Genomic DNA, 11363 nt, shown 5'->3' with positions numbered 1-11363 from the left:
CTTATCACATTCGTTAATCTTGAATCCATTTGCTAACATTGTTTGGTCAAATTTAGCATTTCATTGTTTGGGTGCTTGCTTGAGCCCATAAAGTAACTTCACAAGTCTACATACTTTTTTTTCTTTACCATGAACTACAAACACTTCAGGTTATTCCATGTAAATTTCTTCCTCCAACTCTCCATTTAAGAAGGATGTCTTTACATTCATTTGGTAAATTTTAAGATCATACACTGCCCACTAGTGCTATTAACACCCTAATTGATGTTATCCTTGTTGCTGGAGAGTGTGCGTCAAAATAGTCAAGACCTTTTTTTTTATCCTTTGAATACAAGTCTAGCCTTATATTTTTCAATAGTTCCATCAATTTTCATCTTCCTTTTAAAGATCCACCACTTTGATCCTAAATATTTATTTCCTGGACGAAGGTCAGCCAAGTCCCAAGTATGATTACTTAAAATTTATTCGATCTCACTATTGACAACTTCTTTTCAATAAGTTGACTCAGACGAAGACATAGTTTGTTTAAATGTTTGAAGCTCAATTTCTAGCAACAATGCCACAAAATCTGATCCGAAAGAAGTGGGTTTCCGTTGGCGAGTGTGATGCCTAGAATCCTCACTAGGTAGTGTATTTTTCATTGATTCATTCTATGATCTTTAGGTCTTTCACTTGTCAACTAACATTCAGTTTTATACAGATAAATGTATTCAAAGAACTCTGTATTATCTGACTCAATCATTGTATTAACATTAATCTCAGGATTATCAAATTTGTGAATCAAAAATAGGAAGAATATACTGTTCAAAACATATTCAATAAATACACAATCTACCATTTTGAATCTAATTTTAACCCTTTTGGGTAAAGGTAACACTACCTTGGCTAGACACCCTCGCACATTGAAATATTTCAAGTTGGGTTTTCTTCCTTACCACAATTCATATGGAATTGATTGTGTTTTGCTATGGGTGATCCTATTGAGTATCTTATTAGTCGTAAGGATGGTTCCCCCCCCCCCCAAAGGTCTCGCTGTGAATCAGAATTGATCATTAATACATTCATCATTTCTTTTAATGTTCTATTCTTCCATTCTGCCAAATCTTTTGACTGTGGTGTGTAGGGTGCAGTAGTTTGATGAATAGTACTATATTCTAAACATATCTCTGCAAAAGAAAATTCGTATTCTCCACCCCAATCACTTCTAATTATTTTTATCTTTAGATTCAATTGGTTCTCCACTTCATTTTTGTATTTCTTAAATACATTAATTTCCCCATCCTTACTATTAAGAAAAGATTCATAACAAAATTGAGTGAAATCGTCAATAAAAGTTATAAAATACTTTTTTCCACCACAAGATGGTGTTGACTTCATATCACATATATCTGTGTGAATTAATTCTAAAGATTTTGAATTTCTTTCAACAGACATGTAAGGATGGTTAACAAACTTACTTTCCACACAAATTTCATATTTTGATTTTTCACATTTAAAATCAGACAATACTTCTAAAATAACCAATTTTGAAGGCTTTGTATTTTACATGGCCCAAACAGGCGTGCCATAAATCATTTGACTCCAATAAGTAAAAAGAAACAGAATTCTTATTAATATTGTCAAGAATCATTACATTCAGTTTGAATATGCGCTCATTGAAGTAGCCTTTCTTATGAACAATTCATCTTACTTATTACAGCTTTATCACTAACTAGGACACAGTTAAACTTTTTGTTAATGAGTAGTGCAGCAGAAACTAAATTCTTTCTAATAGTAGGGAGATGCAGAACATTGTTCAAGTCAACACCTAGTCGGATGTCATTTTCAATATTACTTTCTCAGTACCTGTAATCCTTAGTGTTTCTATATTTCCCATGAACAAATCTTCATCGTACTCAGCAAGAGTATATGTTGCAAAGGCTTCTTCGCAGAGCAAATATGTCGAGTGGCACCTGAGTCAAGAAACCACTTCTTGGGATTTCCAATTAAGTTACACTCCGAGATCATTGGGCATAAGTCATCTGCATCTTGCATCTCTTCCACTATGTTTGCTTGACTTTTGTTTTTGACTTTGTCTTTTTCTTTATTGGAGCACAACAATCATAAGACCTATGACCAGCCTTACCTCAGTTGTAACAATTGTCTTTGAATTTCTTTTTGGCATGTTCTGACTTCTATCCGTTGGACTTCTTTCTCTTTTTCTCTTTAGTAGGAGCTTCTTCAACAATATTAACTCTAATGATTGTTGGACTCTTACATGACTTTTTTTCGATGGTTTTGTTATCTTCCTCAATCTTGAGCCGAATCACAAGAACTTCAAGATTCATTTCCTTATGCTTGCGCTTTAGATAATTCTTGAAGTCGTTCCACGTAGAAGGCAACTTCTCAATCATTGCAGCCACTTGGAAAGCTTCATTTACTACCACAAAATTTTTCAAGCATGCATCTTCTGGATATTGCAACAATATATATCTAATCCTATTGAGACAAAATATCATAGTATTGAAGAAAACCTTTGCTTCTCAATAACTTAAACACATACTTTATCTTAATTATGCTCTTTTTTCCGCATAAATCAAAAGAAGAACTCCGAATTTAAGAGCGCTAAAGATTTGGCAATCCATTGATCCGATCATGATTTACTCAGGGATATTTTCCTTAAAAGGTATTTGTATAGCATGGGAAGTCATGACTTTGTTGGCTAATTTACCTAATCTCTAACAATTTTATGCATTCGCTGGAACAGATTGGAGACTAAATGAAGATGTTATGTTTCGCAAATCAAAATATCTAAGAATTATAGAAGCAGATCTGCAAAGGTGGAAAGCAGGTAATGATAATTTTGCGATGCTTGAGTAACTAATACTGCATGGGTTTCATAATGTGGAGGAGATTCTCGATTGTATTGAAGAAATAAATTCTAGCGTGATATATGATATTATAGGTATGTCACATTTTTTTCTACAAAGTGTGTAATATCTTGATATATTTTGATAAAGAAGAGATTATATGTTATGAAATTCAAATGATAAAATCAACATGAAAATGGACTTAGAACATAACATATATAATAAAAATTATTATTCTCGACTGAATCATAATTGAACAGAACACTTACTACCGACTTCAAATGAAACATAACTCATGAACATTTCATGATGAACACCTCAAATGACAGATGAACATAGTCACTTAACAGACTACTATGTTTTTAATTTTACTTTCAATATTTCCATAACACGCACACTAGTAATTGGGAACTATAGAAGAAGTAGATCCACTAACACTATAGGTAAAGCGTCAACCAACACGGTGTCCATATGAGGAATTTTACATAACAGAATTAGGAGGAGTTAACCATTTGTTCCTCCTCTTAAACCTTGTTTTTAAGAATTACCATTGTCCTCTTCAAGTATTGTACTTGGAATAAGCTATGTTCTTCAATAAAATATTCCTACCATAGACCATTAGCTATCTTCCTAATTCTCCAAGGGATGGTCCGCGATTTATTTCCATCTCAAGAATCCCCTCGAGGTTCCTGAGCTTGGTATTGAGCTCACAAATACCACCTTCTATAAGAGCCACGATTTGTTGATTGTGAACATCATTATTTGGTTGTGGAAATTTCCTCCCAAGGAACCTCTCCACCGATGGGCTTATGCTAGTGGGACCAAAGGAGAAATCTCCATTATCGCTCGGTGAAAATGCCACAATGATAATTTTAGCACCACACAACATACAAAGTTCAAGAGCCTTTTTTAACAGACCAGCAAGACGCTTAGAGAACGTAACTTGTAAGTTCCTCGCATTCTTCATTTTCACCATGTCAACCCTTTGAGAACCCTTGTTGATCCTTGTTGCCATGTCTAAACTATCACTAAGAAATTGTGAAGGTAAAATTGTGATTTTTGGTATGAACACCAACAACTTTATATAGGAAATCTTGGGAGACTAGCAATTTATGTTCTTTCCTTTTTTTGCATTGAAGAAAAGTATTGAAAATTAAAAACATTAGATTCACTTACCCTTCATTCGGTGTAATTATGCTATAAATATTTTTTCTAATTAGAATTATATTGTTTTATTGCACTTGACAGCCATTTTATTTGAGAATAATTTTGTTTTTTTTAGAAATAGATTAAATGATTTTTAAAACCTTTATGCTTTAAAAATAAATATTTTTCCTAATTAGAATTATATTATTATATTTCACGTGACCGACATTTTATTTGAGAACATTTTTTTTAAAATATAATATTTTAATTTTGAATATGTTTCCTTATTAGTATTATATTACTAGATAGTACTTGAACGTCATTTTATTTTAGAACAACATTAAAAAAAATATATTAAATAATTCATAAAACCTTTATGATTTAATGATAACACAAATTTTGCATTTACCATTGGATTTTCCTAGTTAATTATTATTTTGAGACCCACATTCAATAAAAATCACAAACTTCATGTAGTGATATATTTGCCTTTTTAATTACTAAATAATAAATAACTCACATTTCAAATATTATATTTATTTGTATTGAATTTATTTAATGACAAATAACTCTCTCTAAATTATGAAAATTGTAAGCTTATTTATTTTAGTAAATTTATTAGTACAAAACATAAAATACAGAAAATAAATAAAATCGTTAAAACAATTTAAGGAATATCTTTTTTTATTTTACATAGACTTATAGTGAGGTATTGAATTATATGTATTCCTAATATCGCCAAATACGTCATATATCATGTAGGGTCTATAAATTAGGTATAACTAGGTCTCGTATTCCTACCAAACATAGTACTAAATAATACCATACAAATACATTGACTATTTCTCTTTACATTCCCTTTCAAATGAGTTTTTTGATGTTTCTAAAACTTATATAAATTTTGTCCTAATGAAACTTTCTTCGTACTTGTCTTTTCTCAACATATGTGTTACCATAATATAGTATTCCAGTGGTAGTGATGAGATACCAAAGGAATTTGTACCAAAATCCTAAATTTTAATCATATTAACTTAGTTGGTAGACGTTATCTCTACGCTCCATGTTGGTGAACCAACCACCAAACTACCATTGAACTGCAACAACTTTTAACAAAATCAAAATGTCTATTCCTATCAAAGATATTACTTACATCCATGGAGACCCAACTGTATTTTGGGAGGAAACAGAGGCTTGGAACATGATCCTGAAAGAAGGTTTACTATGCCATAACTGAAATTTTTTCTTACGGCTGGTCAAACTTAGAAAAGATATGTAAATTGATCCTTTACGATGTAAGATTCAAGCCTGAATGTAAGGAAAGATCTTAAATGATAGTGTTATTTGCAGTTTTGATGATTTGACAAACGTAGGGACCTTGTAAAGGCACCAAGTTTCTTACTTGAGTTTTGAAGATGAAACAAACCAAGGGACCTTTTAGAGGTATCAGACTCTCATTGTGACGAGCCAGTTGACTGCCAGCTTGAGACGGTACAGAAAATAGGTGCACACTTCCCGATGGCGTCAGAAAGTGAGACTTCTCCAACCAATGGCAAAGAGTTTAAGGAAAGTGACTTGTGCATATAAAAGGCACTTTCCTAAACATCTTTAGTAGTTTTTGCAACTTGAGATAGAACTTTTCAAGAACATTCGCAAAGGCTGCTAGAAAACGAAAGGTAGAATTACTCCAAGAACAGTAGTAATATCTGAAGCTTTTAGTGTAGCTGTTTAGGAATATATTCTCTTGTTCTTATATTGTAAACTATTACTGAAACTATAAAGGAATCAGTGGGTAGTGTTAAAAGTCTAGTTGTCCAAGTGGGATAGCTTAGTGGGTAGACTGTTTTCTACTTAGGCTTTTTAAGAAATAGATACTATTGCTTAAACGTGAGATTAAAAACTTCTTCTCACATTTGTTGTAATCGTGTTTTACTTTTTCTTTTGAAGATTAGTGAAAACGATTAAAAATCCTGTGAGACAGGTCGTGGTTTTACTCCCTTAAGCAAGGAGGTTTCCACGTAAAATCATTGTGTTGATTTTACTGCATTTAACTTTATGGTTATATTCATTAGTGTAGTAAGGGACCTGGTCCATTATTCTGTTAAGTGAAGGCATATAATCTATCAAGTGGTATCAGAGCAGGCACTCTCTATTTGGTTAAAACCAAGGAAGTGATATTTGATCTAGAATGGCTTCTCCACTTAATCTCGAAGAAGGTCAGTCGTCATCAAGACCTCCCCTTTTTAATGGACATTTCTACAGTTGGTGGAAAGTTAAAATGCATGATTACCTCATGACTGAAGACAGCGAGTTATGGGATATTGTACTTGATGGACCGTTTATTCCGATGATAGAAGAAAAGGATGGAGAGAAAACTAGTCTTGTTCCAAAACCTAGACAGAAATACGACGAAGCTGATAGAAAAAAGATTGAGAAGGGATACAAAGCAAAAACTCTTCTTGTTTGTGGGATAGGACCTGATGAGTTCAACAGGGTTTCAGCTTGTGAGTCTGCTAAGGAAATTTGGGACTGTTTAAAGACTTCTCATGAAGGAACAGAACAAGTCAAAGAATCAAAGATTGGCATGCGTACCTCATGGTATGAGAACTACAAAATGAAGGAAGGAGAAACAATTCATGACAAGTTCACAAAATTGTCTTCCATTACAAATGAGCTGCGAAGTCTTGGTGAACCTATAAGCATGAGCAAACAAGTCAGAAAAGTACTTCAAATTCTTCCAAAATCATGGGAAAGCAAGGTTGATGTCATCACAGAAGCCAAAGATTTGAAGGTGATGACTATGGATGCTTTGATTGGAAATCTTAAGACACATGAGATGAACCAAAATTAGGATGCATCAAACAAGGAAGCTAAAAAGGATAAGTCATTGATGCTGAAGTACAAATTAGATGAAGATTCCAGTGATGATGATATGGCATATCTTATCGCGTAGATTTCAAAAAATTGTGAGAAAAAACAATGTTTTTAAAAGAGGAACAAATGGTCTTCGAAATGCTACTCAAGGTGATACATGATACAAGTGTGGAAAAGCTGGACACTTTATCAGAGAGTGTCCTCTGCTCAAGAATAAAAACAACGAATATCAAAAACCAAGAAGTGACAAAGAGAAAAGAAGGGACGTGGTACTCGGTAAGAGAGATCGAAAAGCTGTTGCAGACTTGGTGGTCAAAAAGGCTCTTGCTGCGTGGGGTGATTCTTCAAGTGATTCAGAAGATCCTGATGAATCAAATGATGTGTCTATGGTGTCTGTACATGAGGAGGAAACCATTTTCAATGAAATGTTTTCTCTCATGGCTCATACAGAAAATGAAGAAGAGGACGACCAGGTAACTCTTCTTGATATGAAAAATGACTTAGATAATTATTCTCTTAAAAAATTGAGAACGTTGGCAAAAGTCATGATTTTCTGTAATTGAGTTAACATGTGAAAGAGACACCATGAATGTTGAACTTGACAGTTTAACTGAAAACAAAGTTAAACTTGAAGAGAAAATGTCAAGAATGGTGTCTCTAGAGTTTGATAATTTGGAACTTAAGAACCAGTTGAATCAGATAACTGAAGAAGCTGAAAACCTAAATGGAATGTCAAATGGTTTACAAGTTGAAATTCAAGAAAAATTGAAAAACTCTGAGAAAAACCTTGGTCTGTCATTGGAGAAGAGCAAAAAATTAGAAAAGGATATTGTCAAATTTTTAGGAAGAACTTGAAAAATCTCTTAAGTGGACAAAATCCTCAAAGTTATGGTCAAATGCACCAAATCAGAGTAATTTCAATAAGAAAGGACTAGGAAGTTTGAACATCACTCCTCCTTATAATCCTCACAGTAAGTATGTGTTTGTGTCTAACAATCTACTCTATCTTCATTGTGGTAAGAATGGGCATTTAAGGGGAGAGTGTGCTGGCTGGAGAAACTCCTATTAAAGACTCTCTAATTATGTTGAAAGTCAAAATTTACCAAAAGAGAGATCTGGTCCTCCAAAGCATGTTTCAACTCACATATTTTCAAAGAAAAAATTTATCACTGCTCCAATGTCCTTTGTTAGAAAGCTTGAAAATCTACCCTATTGGACTAAATACAATCTGATCACTCCTTTGTCTGCCTTCTGGGAACTCAAATTGAAATGGGTTCCCAAGCTGAACAATTGATTCTTGGTGCAAGTGAGTGAGAGAAGCAGCAGTCAATGTTGGTATATGGACAGTGGATGCTCTAAACATATGACTGGTGATGTAAAAAATTTCCTCTCACTCAAGACACTTCAAGGAGGAGGTGTCTCTTTTGGTGATTGAAAGAAGGGGTACATTTTGGGAGTTGGCAAAGTGGGAAGATCTCTTGAAGATTCAATTGACAATGTGTATCATGTGGATGGGTTGAAGTACAGTTTGTTGAGCGTGTCTCAAATCTGTGACAAAGGAAATGAAGTCAAATTTACTTCTGAGAAGTGCACTGTGGTGAGTCTAACTACAAAAAAGGTAATTCTCACTGCTCACAGAAGTAAAAATATGTATGTGGTCAACTTGGAAACGTCTCAGGAGATGATCTGACATGTCTTAGTGCTCAAAATGAGAATGCTGACCTTTGGCATCGTAGGCTGGGGCATGTGAGCTCATCTTTATTGAACAAACTGATTTTTAAGGACCTGGTCCGAGGTCTGCCAAAGCTGAAGTTTGCTGAAAATAAAATCTGTGAAGCTTATGTTAAAGGAAAACAAATCAGATCATCCTTTAAGCCTAAAAACCAAGTAACATCATCAAGAACACTAGAGCTGCTTCACATGGACTTGTGTGGACCCTTGAATGTTCAAAGCAGAAATGGCAAGAAATACATTTTGGTGATTGTTGATGATTACTCGAGATATACATGGACAAGATTCTTGAAATCAAAGGGAGAAACAGCTGAAGAGTTGGTGGTGTTTTTCAAAATGATTCAAACCAAATTGCATCAAGTCATTTGCAGCATTCGATCTGATCATGGTACTGAGTTTGAGAACTCAAAACTGGATAAATTCTGCATGGAGAATGGTACGAGTCATAATTTTTCTGCTCCTAGAACTCCTCAACAAAATGGTGTAGTGGAAAGGAAAAACAGAACCTTGGTGAACATTGCCAGAACTATGATTATTGAATCAAATCTCCCTCAAAATTTCTGGGCTGAAGCTGTCAACACAGCATGTCATGTTACCAACAGGTGTCTGATAAGAGTTGTTTTGAATAAGACCCCCTATGAGCTGCTCAACAACAGAAAGCCTATGCTGAGCTAGCTGCTCAACAACAAAAAGCCTATGTTGAGCTATCTTAGAGCATTTGGATGCAGGTGTTTTGTGCTGAACAATGGAAAGGTTGATCTGGGGAAATTTGATCCTAGGAGTGATGAAGAAGTATTTGTTGGATATTCTTCATCGAGTAAGGCTTACAGAATATTCAACAAAAGAACTCAATGCATTGAAGAAAGCATTCATGTTGTATTTGATGAAGATGGAAGCTTGAATAATAATGGATCAAATGATGAAGATGATGTGATCAAACTATTCAATTCGCAGAAAATTGAAGGAAGTGAAGCTGATGCAGAACAACAACTGAAAAATGACTGTGATGATCAGAATCATAGTTATCGGAAGAGGCTGATGAGGTGGGAAAGTGTGATGAGGTACCTGGTACTACTAAGAATTCCATCCAGAGTACATCAAACTCCCCAGAAAATGATGTTTCTCTTGATGAAGAAGAACATGCTGATCAGCTCAACCAGTCTGCTCCAAGATCAGGATGGAAGCATAGTTCATCACATCCTCTTGATAATCTTATTTCTCCTTTGAATTCTGGAATTCATACTAGATCAAAAACAAGAAATCTAGTTGCATTTTCAGCATTCATATCATCTATTGAGCCCAAGAATGTGAAAGAAGCATTAAGTGGTGCAGATTGGATAAACTCTATGCAAGAAAAACTTCATCAGTTTGAAAGAAGCAAGGTATGGTACATGGTTCCTCGACCTGTAGGCAGAACAGTAATAGGAACCAAATAAGTTTTCAGAAACAAGCTTGATGAAAATGGAATGATTACTAGAAATAAATCCAGGTTGGTGGTTCAAGGATATAATCAAGAAGAGGGAATAGACTATGATGAGACTTTTGCACCTGTTGTCAGAATGGAGGCTATCAGAATTTTAATAGCTTTTGTTGCATTCATGGGGTTCAAGCTGTATCAAATGGATGTGAAGAGTGCATTTTTGAATGGAGATCTCAAAGAGGAGGTATTTGTCAAACAACCTCCTGGTTTTGAAGATGCAGAGTTACCAGATCATGTGTTCAGATTGAATAAGGAAATGTATGGTCTGAAGTAGGCTCCAAGAGCTTGGTATGAAAGGCTGTCAAAGTTTCTGCTGAAGAATGGTTTCAAAAGAGGCAGGATAGACAATACTTTGTTCTTATTAAAACGAGAACAAGAATTTCTTATCATTCAAGTTTATGTAGAAGACATAATTTTTAGAGCTACTTCAGGACATTTGTGTGAAGAATTCTCATCATTAATGGGAAAGGAATTTGAAATGAGCATGATGGGTGAACTGACATTCTTCCTGGGTTTACAAATCAAGCAATCATCAAATGGAATTTCAATTTGTCAGGAAAAGTACATTAAGGAGCTACTGAAGAAATTCCATATGTTTGACTCTAAACCTATTGATACTCCTATGAATCTGATCCTCTTGTGAATCAAACAATGTACAGAGGAATCATTGGATCCTTGTTATATCTGACTGCAAGGAGGCCTGATATTGTTTATAGTGTTGGAATGTGTGCCAGGTTTCAAGCATGTCCTCGTGACTCACACTTGAAGGCTGCAAAATGCATTCTTAGGTACTTGAAGAAAACAGGGGACCTGGTTCTCTTCTATCCAGCAGAAGATACTTTTGATCTAATTGGTTTTGCAGATGCTGATTTTGCTGGTTATCAAGTTGACAGGAAGAGTACTTCTGGAATGGCTCATTTCCTTGGATCATCACTCATCTCTTGGGGAACCAAGAAGCAGAACTTTGTGGCTCTTTCAACTGCTAAACCTGAGTATGTGGCTGCTGCAGCCTGCTGTTCACAGTTGTTGTGGATCAAGCAACACTTGTAAGATTTTGGATTTCACATCAAAGCAATTCCTCTTATGTGTGACAATACTAGTGTTGTCAGTATGAAAAAGAATCCAGTCCATCATAAGAGAACAAAGCATATTGATGTTAGACATCAATTTTTGAGAGATAATGTCGAGAAGGGAAATATTGTGGTTACATATTGTCCAACGAAGGAGGAAATTGCAGATATCATCACCAAGGCTCTCAGTAAAGATCAATTTGAGAGAAATCGGTT

The 11363-nt window shown here is 34.7% G+C and overlaps 2 protein-coding genes across 2 annotated transcripts; one reads left to right on the top strand and one right to left on the bottom strand.

The window, feature by feature from the left end:
- Positions 1-2174: 2174 nt before the first annotated feature.
- LOC101251082 (agamous-like MADS-box protein AGL28) lies at positions 2175-3864 on the bottom strand. Its single transcript, XM_004237240.2, has 2 exons — positions 3641-3864; positions 2175-2478 (listed from the first exon to the last, which is right to left on the bottom strand). The coding sequence occupies exons 1-2, from the start codon at positions 3862-3864 to the stop codon at positions 2175-2177; spliced, it is 528 nt and encodes a 175-aa protein (XP_004237288.2).
- Positions 3865-10537: 6673 nt separating this feature from the next.
- LOC138348037 (secreted RxLR effector protein 161-like) lies at positions 10538-11127 on the top strand. The gene is made up of 2 exons (XM_069296644.1): positions 10538-10638; positions 10737-11127. Exons 1-2 carry the CDS (start codon positions 10538-10540, stop codon positions 11125-11127), a joined length of 492 nt encoding a protein of 163 aa, XP_069152745.1.
- The last annotated feature ends 236 nt before the right edge of the window (positions 11128-11363 follow it).

The sequence above is a fragment of the Solanum lycopersicum genome, chromosome 4 (assembly GCF_036512215.1).
Source record: "Solanum lycopersicum chromosome 4, SLM_r2.1".
Lineage (NCBI taxonomy): Eukaryota > Viridiplantae > Streptophyta > Magnoliopsida > Solanales > Solanaceae > Solanum > Solanum lycopersicum.
Note: the sequence above shows the minus strand (reverse complement) of the source record. Positions and strands in the feature narration are given on the sequence as shown.